Consider the following 24,002-nt stretch of genomic DNA (forward strand, 5'->3'; position numbering starts at 1 on the left):
GCGTCTGTGAAGATAGCCCACTCTGCCTCGATATTTGGATGAGACAACAGAGTGGCTTCTGCTAGCGCTTGCTTGCTGCGCGTGAATGCTTCTTCAAGGGCTGGAGACCAGGCTACTGGTTGCTTTCCCTTGACGTTCGTCCCCTGAGTCGCGGCGTTCAGCGGGGCGAGGATTTCTGCTGCTCCTTTGATGAACTTCCGGTAGAAATTTAGAGTTCCAAGGTATCTGCGTAGCGATTTAACCGTTGTTGGCCTTGTGAACTCCAGGATCGCGTTGATTCGATCATTGGGGGGTTTAATACTTTGAGCGTTGATCACCTGTCCGAGGAAAAGTACCTCTGGCTGTCCGAGGACTGATTTGGCGACGTTGATTATCAGCCCGTAGTCCTAGAGTCGTTGGAAGAGGATCCTCAGGTGCTCGCGATGTTGCTCCGCGTTTTCCGATGTTACCAAGATGTCGTCTATGTACGGGAACAAAAATGGTCGATCGCGTGTGACCTCGTCGATCAGACGTTGGAATGTCTCAGCTGCGTTTCTGAGGCCAAATGTCATGTATGGGAATTCGAAGAGTCCAAATGGCGTGATTATTGCCGTTTTCTGGATGTCTTCGCGTGCCACTGGAATTTGGTTGAAGGCTTTAACCAAATCTATGGTGGAAAAGATTGTTTTGCCATGAAGGTTGGCAGCAAAATCTTCTATATAACGAACAGGCTACTTATCTGGTATTCTCCCGTCGTTGAGTGCGCGGTAATCACCGCATGGCCTCCATCCGTTGTTGCCCTTAGGGGCTAGGTCGAGCGCGGATGCCCAGGGACTTTCAAATCTCCTCGCGGTTCCGAGCGTCAGCATGCTGGACAACTCCGCTTGAGTGGTTTTGAGTTTATCCGGCGCTAGGCGGCGAGCTCTGCAGGAGATTGGTGGTCCTGGTGTTGTCCTTATGTGATGAACGGTGGAGTGCTTCGCTTTTCTGAGCAATCTTCCCGGTTTTGCTATTGTTGGGAACTCTTTGAGGATCGACGCGTACGGTGAATCCTCCTTGATCTCGAGGAGTTTGACAGACGTCGCGCGGAATCGCGCGGACTGGCCATTCGATTGGAGGCCTGTCGCGCTGTCGATGATTGCTCCGTTTCTCAAGTCCGGTAGCAGACTGAAGTGATGCAGGAAGTCAGCACTGATGATGGGTTTACTGACGTCTGCTTCGATGAATCGCAATGTGAAATCTCTGCGGAAACCGAGATCTGGCGAGATGGAGCCGTACGTATCAATGAGGGTGCCATTGGCCGCGAAGAGTTTATAGCCACTGGTCTCCCTTTGGCTTGGTGACCGCCTGCAAGGCGTGACAGAGACGTCTGAGCCTGTGTCCACTAGGTATTGGGTCCCAGTTGTTCTGTCGGTGATAAATAGGCGGCGGGATTGTGATTGAGAGACGACTTCCGCCATTATTGTCTCTCTCTGGCGTTTCCTTGAAATTTACCACCGGGTAGGCAGTTACGGGCGTTATTACCATGCTTGTGGTGATACCAGCAGGTGTCAAAATTCTTTGATATTTTCCTCGAGCTGGAGCGTCGGCGCGAGTGGCTGCGCTGACCCTGTGAGCCGTCTCGACGTGTTCGTGAACGAGACCGTGGGTCGCGCGTTTGCATGGTGGCAACGGCCGCCGTCAGCTGCTCAATTCGCTCGAGGAGCGCCATGTTGACTGCGTTGGCTGGCGAGCTGGTGATTGCTGTGACGCTGTTCGGGTTGAATACCTCGTGCACCCTGTCTGCTAGCTTCGCGAGATCATCAATGGAAGTGTTCTCCTGGGTGGCCAGTGTAGCTCGCGTCTGCTCGGGGAGATGAGACAACCAGCGCGTTTTCAGGACCTCGTTGTCAATGCCTGGAACAAGTCTTTTTAAATGTCTCAGGTGTTTGGACGGGGTTCGATCCTCAATGCTCTCCCTGTCGAGCAATTGGATGATGTTCGCAGTCCTGGATTTTGTGAAACATCTGATTAGTTCGTTTTTTAATGTTTGGTATGGATTTGTTACAGGTCTGGAGACAATTAAATCTTCGATTTCTGCCGCGTAAGCAGTGTCGATCAGCGGTACCGTTTTGTTGTACTTATCTGACTCGGTGACGTATCTCAGGTCAGCGAACTGTGTATCCAGCTGCGCGAACCATAGCGCGGGTTTGTCCGCGTCGAACGGCCTTGCGATGATGAGCTTGAGCCTCATTATGGCCGTTGCTGTCGTTACGGTGGGAGTTGTTTGGATGTCAGCTGCTGTTGTCACCATGTTGACTTTATTTTATTTCATTTCAGCGGGAAATAAAATCGATGAATTTTACTTCATAGCGCGATTAAGCTTAAGGAATAAATGTGTGAGAAAAATAAACGCTGTTGTAGTCTCTACTTGTCACCAACACAACACAACGTCTATGGGTGTTCGGCCATGTGTCGGCGCGAGGTGACAAATATCCACTCGGATATCACTTTTATTCGGTTTGTTTTGGTTCTGCGAGAACAATGGGAAACCAAGGTCTTTACGCTCGGACGGTTGGAATGTTCCAGAAATCTCGAGACGCCGTCGTTTAAAAACCGAAGCGTGGGTCACACAATGAAATTACTTATTTTCAGAAGCGCGCCACTTAACTAGAATGCACTCGCGGGATTCACTGCAGTACTTGAAAAACTGAGTCGCGCGTGTTGTCCGGAAGAACAGATGAGAACGCGTGGACGAGAGAATGAATTTTTCAGTTGCACTACATGTGCGCGAGACGCGAGGGTTTTCACTTTTGTCGTTTAAAACGTCGAATTTCCCTAATTATATCACGTCGGGGTCACCAATATAGGAATTGAGGTTGTTGAGGGATGTAACAATTCACTAACAGATGTAATTAGGATTTAAATTACAGTTTAATCAAGACGTTTAGAATATATATACAAAAGAGAAAGAATAATCAAAGTGATCTGATCGGAGGTCAGTGTTAGACTCTACTGACTATCCTAAATCGCGTAAGACGGGAATTTGGATACGCATGACAATAGGTGCGAGCGAGAGGTATTTTATACTGGGCGCGTGACAGAGCGCGATGATGTCACCCATGTCCAGTCGTCTCTCAGCGTTGTCGTATCCGTGCGTGTGTTACGCGTTGGTGTGTGTGTAGCGAGNTACTTGAAAAACTGAGTCGCGCGTGTTGTCCGGAAGAACAGATGAGAACGCGTGGACGAGAGAATGAATTTTTCAGTTGCACTACATGTGCGCGAGACGCGAGGGTTTTCACTTTTGTCGTTTAAAACGTCGAATTTCCCTAATTATATCACGTCGGGGTCACCAATATAGGAATTGAGGTTGTTGAGGGATGTAACAATTCACTAACAGATGTAATTAGGATTTAAATTACAGTTTAATCAAGACGTTTAGAATATAAATATAAAAGAGAAAGAATAATCAAAGTGATCTGATCGGAGGTCAGTGTTAGACTCTACTGACTATCCTAAATCGCGTAAGACGGGAATTTGGATACGCATGACAATAGGTGCGAGCGAGAGGTATTTTATACTGGGCGCGTGACAGAGCGCGATGATGTCACCCATGTCCAGTCGTCTCTCAGCGTTGTCGTATCCGTGCGTGTGTTACGCGTTGGTGTGTGTGTAGCGAGACGCTACACCCCCTCACCCCCCTCAATTTTCATCCGTCCGGATATACGCGGCTGTCTTCAACCCCCTAGAAAAACCCGTCTCATGTATTTTTCCTGAAATTCATTTTTCAAAAAAAAAAAAAAAATCAGTGCATGTTTCCGGAGGGGTAAATTTTATAACAATATAGTGTCAAACCCCTCCCTCTCACCCCCCTCAATTTTCATCCCTCCGGATATATGCGGCTGTCTTCATCTCCCCGGAGCATCCGCATGATCATGTATTTTCCCCGAAATTCATTTTTTTTTAATTTATAAAAAATCAGCGCATGTCTCCAGAGAGGCAAATTTTATAATAATGTAGTCTCAAACCCCTCCCCCTCACCCCCCTAAATTTTCATCCCTCCGGATGTAGGCGGGTGTCTTCAACCCCCCGGAGAAACCGCATACTCATGTATTTTCCCCGAAATTCATTTTTTTTCAAATTTATTAAAAATCAGCGCATGTCTCCAGAGAGGCAAATTTTATAACAATGTAGTCTCAAACCCCTCCCCCACACCCCCCTAAATTTTCATCCCTCCGGATGTAGGCGGGTGTCTTCAACCCCCCGGAGAAACCGCATACTCATGTATTTTCCCCGAAATTCATTTTTTTTCAAATTTATTAAAAATCAGCGCATGTTTCCGGGGGGGGGTGGTAAATTTTATAAAAATGCAATCTCAGACCCCTCCCCCTCACTCCCTTCAATTTTCATCGCTCCGGATATATGCGGCTGTCTTCAACCCCCCGGATAAACCGCATGATCATGTATTATCCCCGAAATTCATTTTTTTTTAATTTATAAAAAATCTGCGCATGTTTCCGGAGGGGAAATTTCATAAAAATGTAATTTCAGACCCCTCCCCCTCACCTCCCCCAAATTTTCATCCCTCCGGATATATGCGTCTATTTTCCACAGATAAAAAAACCGAGGTGGCGAACAAATTAATTTATTTATTGAATTAATGAATTTTTTAATTTGAGGCGCTACATAACTCCCCTGCTTGAAATAAAAAAATATAGCTTTTTGAATCTGCAACAGAAAATGATTATTCTAGGAACAGAAAAATTTGTCAGATTTGGCAAGCAGGTGAAGAAAAAAATTTTGAATGAGGAGACTTAGACGTGGTAGACGTGAATTGTCGGTCTGTTGGTGAATGTTACGCCTCTCCTCCGTCTTGCAGCAGCGGGTGCCGTGCTCGTGTTCAGCTGCGACTGGTCCTGTTATTGAGGCTCGTCGGGTACGTCTTATCGGTACGCCGGCAGTATGTACGCTGGTTTCAGTCGGTCGATGGAGATCGGTGTGTTCTTGTAGTTGCCCAAACCTCCGGACTTGAACCAGATGACGAAATATTTGTCGTGGCGACTGATGACGCGAAATGGGCCGATGTATGGTGGTCGGTATGCCATTCGCACGTGGTCATCGCGAACGAAAACATGCGTACACGTTGATAAGTCCTTGATGAAGAATGTTGAACGTGTACCATGGTGTGCAGCTGGAACAGACGCGATTGTACGAAAGTGTTCGCCTAGATTTCTCACCAATTCCGGTGCTGCCGTTTGTTGGTTTACTGGCACGAGGAACTCTCCGGGTAGACGGATAGGTTCCCCATAGGTTAGCTCAGCAGGGGTCATTTGAAGGTCGTCCTTCCACGCGGATCTCAACCCTAAAAGTACCAGGGGAAGTGCGTCGAACCAAGCTCCGCCGTGACATCGCAGTGCTGCTTTTAGTTGGCGATGTAGCTTCTCAACCAAACCATTTGATTGAGGGTGAAAAGGCGTTGTCATGATCCTCTTGGTGCCTGGGATTCGCGTGAGCTCCTTGAACGTGTCTGAGAAGAATTGACCACCTTGATCAGATGAAATTCTCAGAGGTATTCCGAAGCGTGCGATCCAGTGTTAGAGAAGCGCATCAACTACTGTAGGCAATTTTGCATCAATCAATGGAACTATCTCTGGATACCGCGAGAATCGATCGACGATGGTCAAACACCAGCTGTGTCCTTTTGAGGCAGTAAGAGAGATAAGATCGACGTGTATGGGTTCGAAACGTCGCGATGGTCTCTCGATTTCAGCTATTGGTGTAACCGCGTGTCGCGTGACTTTGTTTTTCTGGCATTCCAGGCAGTGTTTGGTCCATTCAGAGCAGTCTTTGTTCATGCTGGGCCAGACGTAACGTTGTGTGACGAGTTTCCATGAACCTCTGCATTCAGGATGAGCCATTGAGTGCAGCGAGTTAAATACTTGGTGTCTCAGCTAGGCAGACACATATGGGTACACTGTACCTAATGACATATCACAGTACAGTGGTTCGTCCATTCCTGGAAATTGTAGGCGGTCCAGTCGTAGGTTCACGTCCGGTCGCTGGAGTAGCCGTTGAAGCTCTTGGTCGTCGCGTTGGGCATCTATGAGCTGTTGCCTTGTGACAGCGGTTGAGACGCCTGCGACTCGTGACAGAGCATCTGCCACGACGTTGTCTGGGCCCGCGACGTAGCGGATGTCCGTAGAGAATTGGGCGATGTAGTCCAATCTTCGGTATTGCCAGGGTGAAGCTCGTTCTGGTTTTTACTTGAACGCGTGAGTCAGCGATTGATGGTCAGTGAAAATTATCACATGCCGCCCTTCAAAGATGTTTCTGAAGTGCAATACCGCTTCGTAGATCGCCTGCAGTTCCCTATCGTAAGTCGCGTGTTTCTGCGAGGAAATCGTGAGTTTCCTGCTGAAGAATGCACGCGGTTGCCAGGAATTGCGGTGTTTCTGCTGTAAAACGGCTCCAATCGCGTGATCTGACGCGTTCATGGAAATGGCCCACTCTGCTTCAATATTTGGATGAGACAACAGAGTGGCCTCCGCCAGAGGCTGTTTGCTATGCGTAAAGGCGTCTTCAAGGGCTGGAGTCCAGGTCACTGGATGCTTTCCTTTGACGGTTAGACCCTGGGTTGCTGTGTTCAGTGCGGCGAGAATTTCTGTGGCTCCCTTGATGAACTTCCGGTAGAAATTTAAAGTACCGACGTACCTGCACAGTTCTTTTACGGTAGTAGGCCTGGTGAATTCGAGAATCGCGTTGACTCGATCTCTGGGAGGCTTAATTCCCTGGGCGTTGATCGTGTGTCCAAGGAAAATGACCTCTGGCTACCCCAGGACTGATTTGGCGACGTTTACTATCATTCCGTAGTCCTATAGGCGTTGAAAAAGTATTCTCAGGTGTTCGCGATGTTGTTCTTCATTGTCCGATGGTACCAAAATGTCATCTATGTATGGAAACAGAAATGGTACATCACGTGTCACTTCATCTATTAGGCATTGCAAGGTTTGAGTCGCGTTCCTGAGGCCGAAAGTCATGTACGGAAATTCAAAAAGTCCAAAAGGCGTGATTATCGAGGTCTTTTGGATGTCCTCAGGTGCAACTGGAATTTGATTAAACGCTTTGACTAGATCTATAATAGAGAAAATTGTTTTGCCGTACAAGTTGGCAGCAAAATCCTCTAAATAACGAATAGGGTACTTATCTGGTATAGTTCTGTCGTTAACTGCGCGGTAATCTCTGCATGGTCTTCATTCGCCTTTCTTTTTCGAGGCCAAATGGAGCGGAGATGACCAAGGACTTTCACATCTCCTTGCAGTTCCCAGTTTTAACATGCTATAAAATTGAGCATGCGCGATTTTGAGTTTATCTGGCGCCAAATGGCGCGCTCTGCAGGAGATAGGTGGTCCCGGTGTCGTTCTAATGTGGTGGAGAGTAGAGTGCTCCGTGTTTTTGAGTAGTGCCTCTGGTTTCGTTATTGCGGGGAATTCTTTCAGGATCGACGCGTACGGTGAATCTCCGTTGATCTCGAGGAGCTTAACAGACAGTGCGCGGTGACGCGTAAACTGGCCATTCGATTTTAGGCCTGTTGAGTTGTCGATTAGGCGCTCGCTACTCAAATCTGACAGCACATTGAAGTGGTGCAGGAAATCACCACCAATGATGGGTCTGACATCTGCCTCGACGAAACGCCACGTTAAGTCTCTGCGGAGACCGAGATCGAGCGAGATGGACCTGTAGCCGTACATATCGATGAGGGTGCCGTTGGCTGCGAAGAGTTGATAGCCGCTGGTGTCCCTTTGGTTTGTTGGCCGCCTGCAAGGCGTGACAGAGACGTCTGAGTCTGTGTCCACTAGGTATCGGGTCCCAGTCGTTCTGTCGGTGATGAATAGGCGGCGGGATTTCAAGTGAGAGACGACCTTCGCCGCTATTGTCTCTCCCTGAAGTTTTTCTGAAACTTACAGCCGGACGAACAGTTACGCACTCGATTACCAAATTTAAAATGGTACCAGCAGGACTGCGTTTGTCCGAAGACCTTGGTGTTCGACCTACTACGCGGGCGGTTGTTGTTGTCTCGCCCGCGGGATCGCGAGCGGGCACGTGAGCGTAGATGTGAGCGCGAGTTCTGTGCTTGCAGGGCTGCGACAGACGCGGTGAGTGCTGCGACCTGAGCTGCTAGCTGTACGTTTTCCTTTGCACTCGACTTTGTTACCGCCGCAACAGTATCCGGATGATGTATCCTAGCTTTGCTAGGTCATCGGTGTTTGCCTGGGGCTGGATCACCAGACATGCTCGGGTGCTCTCCGGAAGATGAGATAGCCAGCGTGCCCTCAAGACTTCATGATCGATATCTGGAACTAAACTTTTCAAATGCCTTAGATATTGAGAGGGTAATCGATTTCCAATCGACTCCCGATCAAGTAATTGGATAAAATTTGCTTCCTTTGACTTTGTAAATCGAGCAATCAGAGCGTTTCTGAGAGCTTGGAAAGGTGCGAATTGGTCGGGGGTAATAACTACATCCTCTACTTCAGCAGCTGATTCTGTATCAATCAATGGTAATGCTCGGTAAAACTTATCTGTTTCTGTTACAATTCCGTAATTGCGGAATTGGGCCTCCAGCTGTATGAACCAAGTCCTGGGTTTGTCACGCGAGAACTCTGGTGCCTTGATCTGCGGCAGTGCGGAGGCTGTCGTTGTTGTGACAGTCGGGACCGTCAGCGTTCCGCCTGTTGTGGTAGACATCGTATCTCACGTTATTGGTTTTAAATAAGAAGGAAGGATTATCAATTTTTAAAATTAAATTTCGAAAGGAAATAAAATTGAAAGTATAAACGTGACGACAAATAAAGGCGTTATAAGTCTCTATTTATCACCAACATAACACAACGTCTCTGGGTGCTCAACAATGTTTCGGTGCGAGGTCACTGTTCACTTGAATACGGCACTTTGTTTTGATTTTACCGAAACACTGAGGAGTCAACGGTTGACACTCAGACGCTTCGAATGTTCTAAAAGCTTCGAGATGCCGTGTTCAATATTTTCGTTGAGAAAAACCACACGGTGGAAATAATATTTTATCAAGCAAGTGAAATAAAATTGCACTTGCACTCGGAGTTATGCGGCAGTAGAAAGCTGCGCGGGTGTTCATCAAGGATAGGATAAAACCATTGGAATCGCGGATAAAACATTCGAGCAAAAATGCATGCCACGCCGCGAGTTAATTTTCCCTTTTGATTAACGCGAATTCCCCTTATTTTGATCACGTCGGGGTCACCAATGTAGGGATTGAGGTGTTGTCGGGAAGGTAACAATCCACTAACAAATGCAATTAAACTAATAATTACAGATTTATTATCCGCGTCAAATTAATACAAAAGTGAAGAGAAAATAGTATGATCCGATTAAGTGTGCGATACGAGCTGTACTCTTAGACTGAATTATATTCGCACGGAAAGGTGTCAGCAAGGCTGCCGAATATCCTTCCGATTTGACGAATCAGAAAAGAATACACGTGGCACTGAAGGTGCGAGTGAGACGGCAAATGCTTGTGCTCGTCATTAGCCAGTGTTCGCGTTTTAGAATGTAGGCCTTACACCCCCCCATCAACGGGGGAAAATCTCAACCCTCCGTATACATACCCTTCCCCCCACTTTTCACAAAGTTCAAATTTTTTAGATTCGATTCTTTTATTTATCTAATTATTTGATGACCCTCTTGGCCCCTATTTGACCCGGAGCATTCTCCTCCTCTATATCTATTTGCCATAACATTTTTCACGGAGGGCCATTGGGTCAATACAGAATCAAACCAATAAAAAAATGCCACAATGAACCATTTGGATAATCAATTATATGAGAACGTCCCTTTACCATTTTTGAAAAATATTTCTCCCGCCCCTGCGGCCGACTTGATCGGCCTGGGCGAGAAGTCGACACTGCCGCCATCCGGCGGCGTTCCCCCTACTGACTTATTTTCCCCTTCAATACGCAAACAGTTATTTTCCTTAATTAATGGAAATTAATCTCATTAAAGGTACTAAAACTCATTAATAATTCATAGACTAACATCCATAATGGTTTCAGGTATCATTTATCCTTTTTTACACCAAAACAAGACAGCCCCGATTAGCCACCTAACAGTCACCTAACTTAAGTGGCTGCTTACTTGCCAGGGGCCGAAACGACGCACCAAACTGCAGCTTTATCATAGCTATCATGAGACAAAATTTCAGATTTTTATCGATAAATTTTACCGTATTTATATTGAATTTTCTAAAAATTAATTATCAAAAGGTCGATTTTTCTAGCACATACATACAGACATGACCTAAAAACATCGTTTTTTCACGTTTCATAACATTTTAGACCATTTGCCATCAAAATTAGAAAATCGAAAAATCGGTTAAATACAAGACTTCCATTCGGAAGCAAAAAGAAGTAAAGTTGAAGCTAAAAATATGAAATTTTGTGAAATAACTGGCATTGTTAGGAAGCACATTTGGGCGAAATTTCAGCTCAATCGGTGAATTAGTTTTTGAGATACTGCAATTTCTCGAAAATATTTTTTTCTCAATATCTAAAAAAATACGCAACTGAATTCAATTTTTTTAACGTTAAAATATTCCGTATGATAGTATCTATCAAATCAAGTCATAATATTTCCATTCAACTAGGGATATCTTGGTAATAATCGGCATTTTCCATTTTTGTGATAAAATCGATGTACACTGACAGACTGATCGAGATACGCGGCAGCGTATCGGCCAAAAAAAGTTTTGAGTCCGATTGTACAAAACATCAGGCCGGTCGCTGCCGTCTATCTATACACGAAGCAACTACCCCCTCCGCTACCTCCGAATCATATCCATTAAATAAAATACAAACCTGACGAGCTACATGAAAAATACTCTTGGTTACAATATATAAATTGGCTACAAGCTTCTCATTGATGTAACTATTTTTTTGTTCGAAGCAATATTTAAAAAAATACGCGCATAGCAACGGGTTCATATGCACATTCTCGCATTTCACATCAACTCCTATCATTTTTTTGTTACGGAGTTGGTAGCAGTGCAATACAACCACACGCACCAAGGAGGGAAGCCCGGGAATTTACAAATTATATATGGTGCACGAATCATGAATTCCACAGATATTTTTCAATCGAGTTTCATGCACAAATGAATTCTCGAAGAAGCAAATTCAGTCGGAAAATCTTGAATAAGTAATTAAAAGTCGGTGCAAATAACGACTGTGGAATAGAACTATTTGTTTTACTTCGATTGTTAATTGGAAAGATGATGTATCGTGTGAAAAACAAATGAGCCAAATTGAATTGAAAATGAAAAAATTTACAGGATATACAAACGATTCCTTGTTTATTTTTTAAAAAATAATGAAATCTCTCTAAAAAAAAAACAAAAGTTTTTGTAAAAAAACTGCGCCAAGACAAAGTTTTGTGTGGTTCTTACTGGGAAGTAGCAATTTTTGAAAAATACAAAAAAATGAAAAAGAAAGCCCAGTCAGCAATATCGAATAAACGAAAATAGTGCACAATCAGATTTCTACAAGAGAAATTGTTTCAAATCGAATGAGGATTTTAAAAAAATTCTTGATGAAATAAAAAATTAGTAGAAGGAGGACCAACGTTCTTGGCGCGGAGTTTTTCAACTCATTGTCTAGTATCAATCTAATTCTCCATCTGCTGATCCGCGCCAAGCACGTTGGCCCTCCTTCTACTAATTTTTTATTTCATCAAGAATTTTTTTAAAATCCTCATTCGATTTGAAACAATTTCTCTTATAGAAATCTGATTGTGCATTATTTCCGTTTATTCGACATTACTGACTTGGCTTTCTTTTTCATTTCTTTGAATTTTTCAAAAATTTCTACTTCCCAGTAAAAACCAAAAAACACTGTCTTGGCGCAGTTTTTTTACAAAAACATTTGTTTTGGTTTTTTTAGGGATTCATTTATTCCAAACGAGATTCGTTAACTATTAACGAATGAACAGTTGGTGAGACCGAATAGACGCTCGTCTCCAACCAAATCCATTCGTTAACAATAACTAATTCTTTCTATTAGTGTAGCCACGATAACTCTCGAAAAGATTGAGGTAGAAAACTGAAATTTGGTACGATTGTAACTCTTATGGTATTACAGGCTCGGATTTTGGAGTTTCTTGCCACGTAGTATGTGTGGTGATTTTCGATTATACCACGGCTGTTGCTAAGCAATAAATGAAACAATTTTCATCGAATTTTAACCTGAGACAATTGAAGGAGCAGTGACATTTGTAAAGATATGTAAGGAAGTCAAATTCCAGCTTCTATTGATCGAGATTGCATTGCTGAGCAACATGTACGTGCAGTTTGGCACAAAATCTCTTACGCACGCGCTCCGGATGTTAATGCTCCCAAACTTCACCCACATGTTACGCAGCCATACCATCTTCGAGAAATGCCCTATATTTTCAAGCGTTCGGGGTATTTCGAATGATTTAATTAGAAAATCTGATGCCCGTGTAATTCCTATTATACTATCTTTGTTTAAAATGTAAAAAAAACAAGCACTTTTCTCACAAACGGATAAAAAACGGAGTGTTCATTTCCTCCTTTTTGAAGAAGAAGTGGGCACTTGAGTTACATCTAGTGAATATTTCCAAATTACACGTGATTATAGCAAGAAGGCCACCATTCATTTTTTATCATCCTAAATTACATCTATAAAACTTTCTCTTCATAGTCTTATTTTGATATTTGTCTTATAATATGTGGCTGTAAGATTAATCTGAAATGATTTGTCTCAAAATATTTGCTTTTTCACAAATGTGTCTGTTTCTGTGCATATATTTCCGAACATTCCATTGGTATGAAATATCATGAAAATTGTTTCCATGACTCTTTGATAAAATAGTCGTTATATTTTGTAACATGATAAAAATCATGTACTGTTCCTCGCCTGAACTGACCGCGGGTCATGGGGGGAAAATTAATATCTTACCCCAGCGAGGAGTCGGATCACCCAGGGCCACAATTGTCATTTTATTTTATTTATTTTATTTACCTTCTTTCCATCATTCTCTCGAACCCTGTCGATCGCGCTCACCGTGGATTACGTGAGCTTCGTGACGAGGGGAGTGGAATGGAGCATCGGGAATGGCTACAAGACGGCGCTATAGCTGAGGAACAGCACACCGACGAGCACGCACACACCGTGTCTGGGAGACTCACACCACGAAGGACGCGAAAGACGATCGTCGCACGTCAGCAGGCATCCCCGGCCTCTACGTGCGAACCCCCACCACCTCACCGATGGATCGGCGGCACAAAGCCGTCCAGTAAAAAACCGATGCTACAACATTGAGGGAGCATCGGATTATGTTGGCTTCTGCGCCGGTCAACGCGGATCACATCCACCGACCGCGAGGCGCAAGTCTCAGTTTCTGGGACTAAGGAATTGGGAATTAGAACCATTTTAAAAATGCGAAAGTCAAAATTGTCGAATCAGTTGGATTCTTTGCGCTTCATCACGTGATCGGGTGGGGGTAGGAGAGATTGAGGGGTTCCTCGGGGCGATGTACGACCCCGACGAACACTTCGCTGGGATTTGTTCAGCTAAAGTCGCTCTGCGCATTTTAAGTTTCTTTCGCTCTTCGAGCTTATTTGACTAAACGAAAAAAAGTTAAGTCTTCTTTTCCGACGTCGCGGTACTGAGGGTCCAGACGAGTCTGCCTGGTGTTTTCGCGAAATCACGGTGAGCGTCTAATTTCGTTGTGAGTGCACGCGCACTTCTCGTAGTGAATCCACTCCGGCGCCCATTTTCGGGCCGTTTGAGAATGTACTGGAGTCTGCTTGTGATGCGGCACTCTGTAGCCTTCAGCTACCTCATGAGTTGATTTTTACTATGAGTATTACTACTTGATCACTATTACTAATTTTTTTTTGTGGGGAAAACTAGTCCTTACTCATTTATTATGTCGATCTTCCCCAATAACTTTTCGTGTCGTGGCTCTCGCGTCGTCGTCGCTTACGGGTGATCCTCGCGTCTTAACGTCTCCCACGCATCTCTAAAATTATTATTATTTCTTTTATTTAGTTAGTATCACTAAGTTAATTACATTTTTTTTTGGTTTGTGTAGCATCTTTGCTCGCGGGAGTCCTCTCCCGCACGTGTACAAAAATCCTACGTTGACTCTCGTATGGACGAGTAAAAGATCATACTTAACTCATGGATTAAAAATATTTTTTTTTTGTTTTCTAAAAATTTGCATACTGAGTTACGCTCATTGTAGCCTGTTCCCACACGCCTCCGCGGTTATCTGAGCTAGTCGTGGAACGCGTCTCAACGGTATGACCTTGTCCTTTGGCGGTTAAAAGGACTGGCGCCCTTTTGGCATTTTGTCTCCTCTCGTTATTCCCGTCGTTCTAATTTTGGGTTGAGAGAGTCCAAAGGGTCGCTGGAAGTTCGTGGAGAACCACGCGTCTGAATCCCGCAGATGCGCCGGGAAAAATACCTTACAATTTATATGTGAATATTTACTGAGGAATCGAAAATTACAAAAGATGTTTGATATCCTACATTGAAACAATGATTAGTCTTAACACTTATGGTAGTTCACCATATGTGTTGACACAGATTTTCATGGATTATTTATCAATGAGAAGCTCTTCGGCGTCGAGTTCTGGTCATACGTGTGGTTTTTGTTCTTTCGGGAGTTTTTTTACAGATCTGCACAGTATGAATTGATGGGGATACCTCAGATTCGTAAAATGGTGACTTTACTTTTATTTCTCGTAGCTTTTCCAAAATAGGTTCTTGGGTTACCATCACCAGATAAATGCACAACCCCAGGATGTATATCTTTTGGTATGAAACACTCACATTTGTTATATCACATCTTCAACTGTTGTCATAGAAAAACTCAAGAAATATTACTTTCAGTGAATTCTATAAAGAATAACATGAATGCGGCAGCAGATCCCTGCGATAATTTTTACGAATTTGCGTGTGGCCGTTGGAGTGAGCATAATCCGATGACTGATGATCGAGAAAAGTGGAATCTTTTCGAGATTATGACTGAGGATATATAAAAAAAATTGATCGGTAAGGTTGAGGATGTCCATAGAGATTAGTACATGATAACTGCCTTGAGTATTTTGTCGGAATCAGGAATTACGTTTGTGTGACTGAATGTCGTACATTCATGACAATGTATAAATTAAAATGCATGTGTAAAAGATGCACAAAAGAAAACAAATAATAAGGTTCAAGTTCCTTCATGTTACCAGCTCGTCATCCATGCATGTTTTTCCATGTTTATAACGGTTTGTTACATCGTAACCCATGTGAAGGCTTGAAGCTGCATTCGCATGCTGGCGACAAGCGGTTGCCTGTTGACTGTTTTGCCGCCGTCTCCAACCCAGTGTCCATGGGTTTCGCTACATGGTTTGTGCACTCTTCTTTCAAAATCGGTACATCAGAGCCATAAGGAGCTAGTGCCTTCAAATTAGTCCACGCTTTCGAGCCTCCATCAGAAAGCATCGACGTGTATCGCATCTGACAGTTGTCAATTGATCTCTTCCATAGGATTTCCGCGGCCGCCACTTCCATTAATCCTGAAGAACTTTCAAAATTGCAATTGCACTCACCACTCTTTTTGTGATCCTCTCGCCAAAAGTGATACTCTGGAGATTCTTCACCCAACTCATTTGCAGTAACAGCGCACATGTGACAGTAGATCGATAGGATCACGAAGTCAATAACTATTCCCGTCATAACGTCTATGACTGCTGCTACTCCAAACAATGATATATCCTCTCCTATGCCAACTGCCATCAAAACTAACGCAAATATCGAGTATATCATTATTCTTCAATCTTGGATTCAGTTCGTGGTAGTATTTTCTCACTGCAGCTCGAGACCTAGACAGTACTTTTTCTTTTAGTGCAGTGTATTGTTGAGATAATGGGGCGAAATGATCTTTATAAGTAGTGTCTTGGGGTACGATGGTGTTCACAGCTACAGCGAATGTTTTCATTCCAGTATGACTCAAGCTACATGAAATAAGAGCATCAGTCATTCGTCTGTTGACTTCAAATGGTGGTCGTTCAGAATCACTTTGAATACGGGAACTAGAATATGTTTCATTATCTGGCCACAAATCTTACATTCTACCCTCAGTTGCGCTGCAGCCCTCAACGTATTCACAATCTGAACATCAGGACATTTGGTCGCACAAAAACTGCACGGAACATCCTCAAATAATTTTTGAAGGTAGGATCTTTGGAGGAATATGAACTGGTCGTTGGTATCGCTTGCAATAGTGCTTTGACTGACAAGGACCACTACGCAGGTGTTCCCCTCCGATTTCGATGAAAATTAAATGTTATAGGGGACCCAAAACTAAGGGACACGTATTTTTTTTTTAGCTGCCCATATTGGGTTTTAGGGGATGAAAGTGCTCTCTGAAGTTGACCACCTCTCGGGGTCATTTTTCGATTGCGCACATAAGGAAGCTTTTTGAACAACTCTTTCGCAGTGTATCATAAAGGTCACAAGGAATGATGAAAATGCAAATAAGAACCGTCTCCGGGGGGTGAAATATGGAGGGAAAACAACCCTTGTGAAAATTCATTTTTCTCATAGAAAAAAAACTTTTGATGGAAATCCCATGGGATAAATTCCATTTGAAAAAGTAGAAAAAAATACAGAATACCTGTTTTTTTTTTTAAATCGAAATTTAAAACTTGAAAAATAGATGTTTCGTGAATTGCGAAATTTCAAACTTTTTCCTGTACAAAACGAAGCTTACGGCTAATGATGCGGGAAACCATTGGGACAGGATCCAGAAGTGATGTCGGGGAGGTTAACTACCCTTTGGGGGGGGGGAGATTTTTTTTAATAAGAGAGAAACAATATCGATGAGAATTTTACGAAACACATTTCGTTCGAAAGCATGAGACAATTTAAAGCACATCCTGCGATTCTTTTCCCCAAATTAAAATTGAAAGGAAAATACTTTTTTTTTATTATATACAAGTCTTCGATTTTTGGGTACATAAAAAAGATGAGTGATGAGTCTCTGGAAGTAATACTTGGAGGCTAAATAACCTTTCTGGGAGTTACTTTTAATTATATTAGTGAACAGAATTCATTTGAAAGAGTAAAGAATAATAAGAAATATCGAAATTTGAACCCATGAAAATGTCCATGGCTAGTTATACATGAATTACAACCTTTTAATTATCCATCTACTTGTATCACAGTACCATAGTCCGAACTAAATGGTAAGGATTGAATGAGGATCCGATATGGAAAGGAAACAATGATGGAAGTAATCCCCAAATGATGGAATTCAGAATCTACATTGATATTATTATAGCTCAGACCATTTATTCCTTCTAGTATTATGTTCCCAATCAGCATACTTTCTGTTGGGATCAATCTACAGTATAGATAGTGGTGACACGTCTAAATTCCATGGCGTCATTTCAACACAACACGTCAATTCAACATTTTCATTTTCTACCAAAACTATTTCATCATTCGGTTTTTCCATCATATTCAATTTCAACATTAATTTCACATCAGAGTTTTCACCGTACTGATTATTCTTCGATTGTCAGGTATATGGTTGGGTTGGTATCGTTTGTTTTTTCATATTGGTGTCTATATATTTATATTTCAAATGTATATGGGTTGGATGCTATGAAGATAGCTGAGAATTTTATTGTCTTTTCCTTTGGATGCCCAATGGTGATATTTTAGATGTGTTTGTTGACATCCAGAGTACATATAATGGTGTTTTTGTTTGATTTGTGTTGATTATTACGTATGTTTAAATTGTGTCGTGATGAGTTTGATTGTGTTGACTTTGTTGGTGTTGAATTTGTTGTGTGTTGAAATGTCGTGTGTTGAATTGACGTGTTGAGTTTGTTTTGTGAGATATAGACATGGAACCATAGATAGTATTAGGGGACGTAATGCGTACAAAAATGATATTCTTCAAAAAAATTCAGCAAACAAACTGATTTTTTGCACCATGAGCATCTGACTACTGCAATATTGGAACAGCCTTCAATATCACAGTGCGGATGAGATGATTGCCCGAATGCAAAATCGACAGGATTTTCGAATTCATCTGGTTTTTGAGAAATGTAACCACTCTGAAACCAAGCATAACGAAATAAATTTTGATACCTTGGTGATGATAATTGATTATGGAATGAAGACTGTAACTTTATGATATTGTTCCGCAACTGTAAATTAATATCATAGTCCATTAGGACGACACTATCCGAAAAATGACGAACATAATTCTTCCACATCCTAAAACCATATACATCAAGGGGTTGAATTTTCCCAGTAGTCCCCTTTGGTATCAAAATAATTAGTAATTGTTTATTGGGAGGAGTAATTTCTTTCACGACTTGAGGACAGTGTCCGCTCCAGGAATCGATTAACAGTAGACTTCTAGGACCCACGTTTGGAAAAAAGACTTCCTTCAACCAGGTTTTGAAATGCTCTGAAAAATCAAGTACTAGATGATAATCCTAATTATTCTATAGAACATATCATGTTTGTTAGGTCTTAAATATTGTCATACATGAAGTGAGTTTTCCCGATTTTGAAGCGGTGATGAACACATTCGCAGGTTTGAAGAGATTTGGCTCCACTAATGGACCAAAAGTTCCAGAAGTTTCATTTAAAATCAGGAAGAGAGGTGAAAGTAATTTTCCATCAACAGAAATCAGAGGTTGTACTCTATAACTATGTGTCGTTGAAGTTATCGATTGTACGACGCACGCTACTTGTTTAGTACCTTCTTCAGCTAACGTTCACCCTGAATGAATTTCCAATTGGAAACCACTTTGATCAGTATTATAAATGTTGTCTGGGCCATACGTATCCCAATAAACCCGAACTTTCAGGAGGAATTCGTCCGCTTCTTTTTGTAACTCTTCCCGAGTCTCTAATGTTTTTCTGGTGATGAATTTGTTAATCTTCCGGGATGTTATGCGGTGTGCTCGTTTGAAATAATGCAACCACCTGGACGAAGCTGTAAAACGAACGTCTTCGAAGCCGATTTCCTTCCGGGCTTGCAGGGCCCACCTTCGGAGGTCAGTATCGTGGACGATCAAACCTGCATCGATAGCATTCTTCATATTCTTTAATGTGTACTCCGAAATGCGTTTCAACTTCTCCGTGTATGTCCCTCCTTTATTGATTTGATTCGCCCAGCGTCGTAACTGTCTACGCGATTTCACCTTCCTGAATCGATGGGAAACAGTTTCTATAGAGAGATTCTTCTTCTGTTTTCCACTTCTGCAGAAGTCAACGGCATTCTTTTTATATTCGAAATCGACAGGTTCCGCATCCTCCGAACAACTGTCAGGCGATTCTTCTGTATGTGGTTGAAATTCTTTATCCTCGCACTGAGAGAAAAAATTATTCCTTCCAAGGGTTGATATTCTCGCCAGAAGGTAATATTTTTTCAGAACGAATTTTTCCAGGACAGTCATTTTCAGAGAGTCCAAGTCTATCCTCAAAAATTACAGTGATGTTGAACAATCTGATTATTCTGCTACATATGACCTTGACAAAATGTTCTCCGATATTTTCCGGATTTTACAAATTGGCTATTTTCTCAGGTAAAGAAAATTGGAATAATTCCAAATGTTAATAATTATTATTGGAGTTTCTTCGAGGTCATATGCAGAAGAATATTCTTATAGATCACCATAATTCTCACGCTTGGAACTGATTTCGGAGCACCTGGAAATGACTGGCCTGGAGAAATACGTTCCAAAAGAGATATTTTCTTCTACTAAGAGTATGAAAAAGATATCACCAATAACATTTTCTTGGAAGGAATAAATTTTTTTCTCAGTGCGACCGCTAGCATTTCGATATCTTTATAAGGCTTTTGAAAATCCAGGGATGTTTCTTCGATCATTTCAACTCCATTATATTCCTCCATTGATTGAATCAATATTCTTTCGAACGTGTCTGCTAATTCACGTTCCTCGTTGTTCACGGGTGTTTCAGCAAGATTGAGAACTTCAAATGTTGCCATCAGGAGTCGGATAACGTTGATCGGATTAACTTTCATGGTAGAACAAGTATAGATCACGACACACCGAAAAACCACTTTTCTCTTCGATGTATGTTCATAGACTGATTGTAATTCACAAGAGGGATGGAAATGAAAAACATTGATATCGTATAAGTTATATTGATCAGAATAATTTCATCCTCAGATCACAAATGAGCCATTTGCATCAATATGTTTACAACTCTCGAATATTCTTCAGTTATGGTTCTGCATTATCAAACAGAATGGTATTGTCATATGTCGCCATTTACGTCTCATTGAAAACGATATCACATCGAAGCGATAAGAGCAACCGAAATACATTTTATCATCGATCCATTATTTACTATACAAAATCATCGGCTCTTCTTTGTACCACCCATCTACGTTCATATACAGATGAATATTTGAATTCCTCAAAATATTTCATCATAACTCATTTTTTCAAATTGGAAATGGAAGCCATTTAATGGAATTTCTACTCTGGCCTTCGGTGAAATTTTTTAGATCCATGGTCATTAGTCATTTCTTTTGAAAATGAATGAGGTTGGTCCGATCGATTCGATAAAATACCATGAGGATTGTTAAGCCCTCAAGTTTCACTCCCGAAGACTATTTTAATTGTTTCACTAATCATTCCGTGTAAGATCAGTCTATTATAATAAACAATTTAAAACCCATAATTTTTCAAAGAATCGATGTTTCTTACCTTAAAATTCCAATTTGTGGAAAAAAGCCTGAATACGTGCTTTAAATTGTCTCATGCTTTCGAACGAAATGTGTTTTATAAGATTCTCATCGATATTTTTCTCCTTTATTTTAAAAATTCCCCCCCCCCCCCCTCCCAAGGGTAGTTACCTTCCCGACACCACTCCTGGATCCTGTCCCAATGGTTTTCCTCATCATTAGCCGTAAGCTTAGTTTTGTACAGGAAAAAGTTTGAAATTTCGCAATTCACGAAAAATCTATTTTTTTAAGATTTAAATTTCGATTAAAAAAAAATCAAAATAGGTATTCTGTATTTTTTTCTACTTTTTCAAATGGAATCTATCCCATGGGATTTCCATCGAAAGTTTTTTTTCTATGAGAAAAATGAATTTTCACAAGGGTAGTTTACCCTCCATATTTCACCCCCCGGAGACGGTTCTAATTCGCATTTTCATCATTCCTTGTGACCTTCATGATACACTGCGAAAGAGTTGTTCAAAAAGCTTCCTTATGTGTGCAATCGAAAAATGACCCCGAGAGGTGGTCAACTTCAGAGAGCACTTTCATCCCCTAAAACCCAATATGGGCAGCTAAAAAAAAATACGTGTCCCTTAGTTTTGGGTCCCCTATAACATTTAAGTTTCATCGAAATCGAAGGAGGACACCTGCGTAGTGTTCCTTGTGAGAGGTTCAAATGCATCAAGTTTTTTATAGAATGTACTGTCTGTTTTAGTTTCCTGTGGAGCAGATGCAATTGGTGATATTGTAGCAGTCTGAGATGGACAAGGTAAATTGACACTGTGAAAATCTAAGGATGAATCACTGCCACCATTATTCTCATTGACAGTGAACCGATTGTGGGGTATAATTGGGCTGGATTCAATTTGGCTGTCAATGCTAACGTCAGGTGATGGAAAATACTTTGAACTCTCGTTCTGTGAATCAAGAATCCCAGGACTATTCCTTGAATTTTCTAATAATTCATTCCTCAACCTATTCATTGAATCAGCGTTGTTGCCCCCGTTGCTGTTGTTATCATCGAATTCCGTATGCTCTGAATGTAAATGTTTATCGTGTCCACAGGTTCCACTAGTTTCATCGTAAGACATGTCACGTTTTTTTCCTGCTCTCTTCCACCGTTTATTCATGCCTTTGTGAGATCTCTGTTTTTGCTTCTTCTTTCGTGTGACAACTCTTCGTGCACTCAATAGTCCCATCGTATCAATTATCAGTCTCGATATTTCGAGGTGGCTAGTGCAATAACAAAATTGCAACGAGTCGAGCCACTTCTGAGCTTTACTTTGAACACTAGCAACATCACGATAACCGAACGGCAAGACTTACCAAGACTCCCTAAAATTCGAATCCCTGTTTTCGATGGTAAGCGTGAAAATTGGGCAACATACAAGAACACATTCATTGCTCTTATTCATTCTCGAATTGACATCAGTGACGCCGTGAAGTGCAGTCAACTCTTCGACTCTGTCACTGGCAAAGCTCTGGCCAAAGTCGACCAATTCGATCCTAGTGACAAGGATTATCCAACGGCTTGGCAAACTCTTTTGGATTTTTATGATCACAAACGAATTGTGGCCGTAGAACATCTAAATGCCATTCTCGATCTACCTCAATTCACTAAAGCGTCTGCTGATGACTTATCGACACTTTGGGACAAGGCTCGTCAACATCTTCATATTTTGGAGGGGCTTGGTGCTCGATCTGGTGACGATTTCGTTCGTATCATCGAACGCTGTCTTCCTCCAGTAATCAGAAGAAGATGGCAAGATAAACTTGAGATGGATGAACTTCCAAGGTGGGATGACCTTCTCAGGTTCATCCAAAATGCTACCTTCAAGCAGCAAGCTTTGGATTACTCATCCACACCTAGTCGTAATCACAATCCGGAAAAGAGAACAGGAGAGAATCTTCCTCAGTCATCTAACAAAATTGCTAAGACTACTTCCTGTACCTTCGTCACGTCGTCCACAGCTGATTCGTCTTCCTCTCAATTCACCTCTTTGGTCTGTCTGAACTGCAAGGAAGCTCATCGTCTTTTTAAATGTCCGGCATTCAACGGATTTAGTGTTCAAGATCGTTGGAATCTTGTAAGAAATATCAAGGCCTGTCAGAATTGTCTTTGGGTTCATCAATTCCCTTGTAAAAGTGATAAGCGCTGTAAAAAATGCAGCCACAACCACCACACACGGTTGCACAATGAGAAAGGCTCTCAACAATCCAAATCCAAGGATGCAACATTTTCTATATTCAACAGCGATCAACAATGACTAGCACGCCAGTCATACACGACTGGCGCCTTCCCATCAGATTCTCAGTTGATGACCACAGCAGTTGCCAAGGTTCGAAACAATCGAGGTAATTTTGTCATGGCACGTGCACTATTAGATTCTTGTTCTACAGTAAACTTAATCACAGAACGATTCGCCAAGTCACTTCAATTATCCACAACTAGTTATTCTGTTAACATTGGAGCAGTTGACGGTCTGTGCACTGTTCCGAAAAACTATGTTCAATTGGTTCTTCATTCAAATTACAATGACTTCAAACAATAATTAAATTTTTTTCTAGTGCCAAACATTGCCGATGCAGTGCCTAATGACACGTTCCTTCGAAATCAATTCAACATCCCTAAAAATCTTCAACTCGCTGATTCTCAGTTTCATCTACTTACAGAAATGTACAAAATCTGGAAAAATGACAGTGTTAGAAAAATACGAAATTTCATGGTCAGTTTAATAAGAATTTTCGAGTACGCGAGATTAGAGTCGATTTAGAGGCAAAGCCGTAATAAAATTTGCAATTTCACGGAAAATTCTAATCCAAATTTTTTAGTGGTATAAAGATGAGATTACTCAGCTTACTTCAATTTTTAATCAAAACATAAATACCCAGTACCACCAAATTATGCAAAATTTGCAAGTAGTAGAAAATTCAACAGTATATTTATCTGCATTTTTTTTATTTCTATTAGTTTGTATAGAATAATTGAACTCATACGTCACTTAAATTTGTACATCATGTTGTCAATTTTTTGTGATAAAATTCCTTGAAACTTGAGTGGGACTGCAACTTGATAAAACGTTTCAAAAAGTGCAGCGTAAATTTTAGCCAAAAATTTTTAATAGGATGTATTTCTGAAAAGCTTCGTCTTTAGTTTCTTCACCGTTGAACATATTTTAAGAATCGAAAAGTGTTTTCATGTACAGAATCCATACTCCAGG

General features: G+C 41.8%; 2 protein-coding genes across 2 annotated transcripts; both read right to left on the bottom strand.

The window, feature by feature from the left end:
- Nucleotides 1–710: 710 nt before the first annotated feature.
- On the bottom strand, nt 711–1,439 carry LOC107048339. Its single transcript, XM_015271480.1, has one exon. The coding sequence runs from the start codon at nt 1,437–1,439 to the stop codon at nt 711–713; it is 729 nt and encodes a 242-aa protein (XP_015126966.1).
- On the bottom strand, nt 1,439–2,272 carry LOC107048340. Its single transcript, XM_015271481.1, has one exon. The coding sequence runs from the start codon at nt 2,270–2,272 to the stop codon at nt 1,439–1,441; it is 834 nt and encodes a 277-aa protein (XP_015126967.1).
- Between the last annotated feature and the right edge of the window lie 21,730 nt (nt 2,273–24,002).

Source organism: Diachasma alloeum, unplaced genomic scaffold (assembly GCF_001412515.2).
Source record: "Diachasma alloeum isolate Michigan unplaced genomic scaffold, Dall2.0 Dall_scaffold_00187, whole genome shotgun sequence".
NCBI classification, from domain to species: Eukaryota; Metazoa; Arthropoda; class Insecta; order Hymenoptera; family Braconidae; genus Diachasma; species Diachasma alloeum.

What these genes read in the sequence shown, in the direction of transcription:
- LOC107048339 (XM_015271480.1), bottom strand. Translation starts at nt 1,439, where the DNA reads ATGGCGGAAGTCGTCTCTCAATCACAATCCCGCCGCCTATTTATCACC.
- LOC107048340 (XM_015271481.1), bottom strand. Translation starts at nt 2,272, where the DNA reads ATGGTGACAACAGCAGCTGACATCCAAACAACTCCCACCGTAACGACA.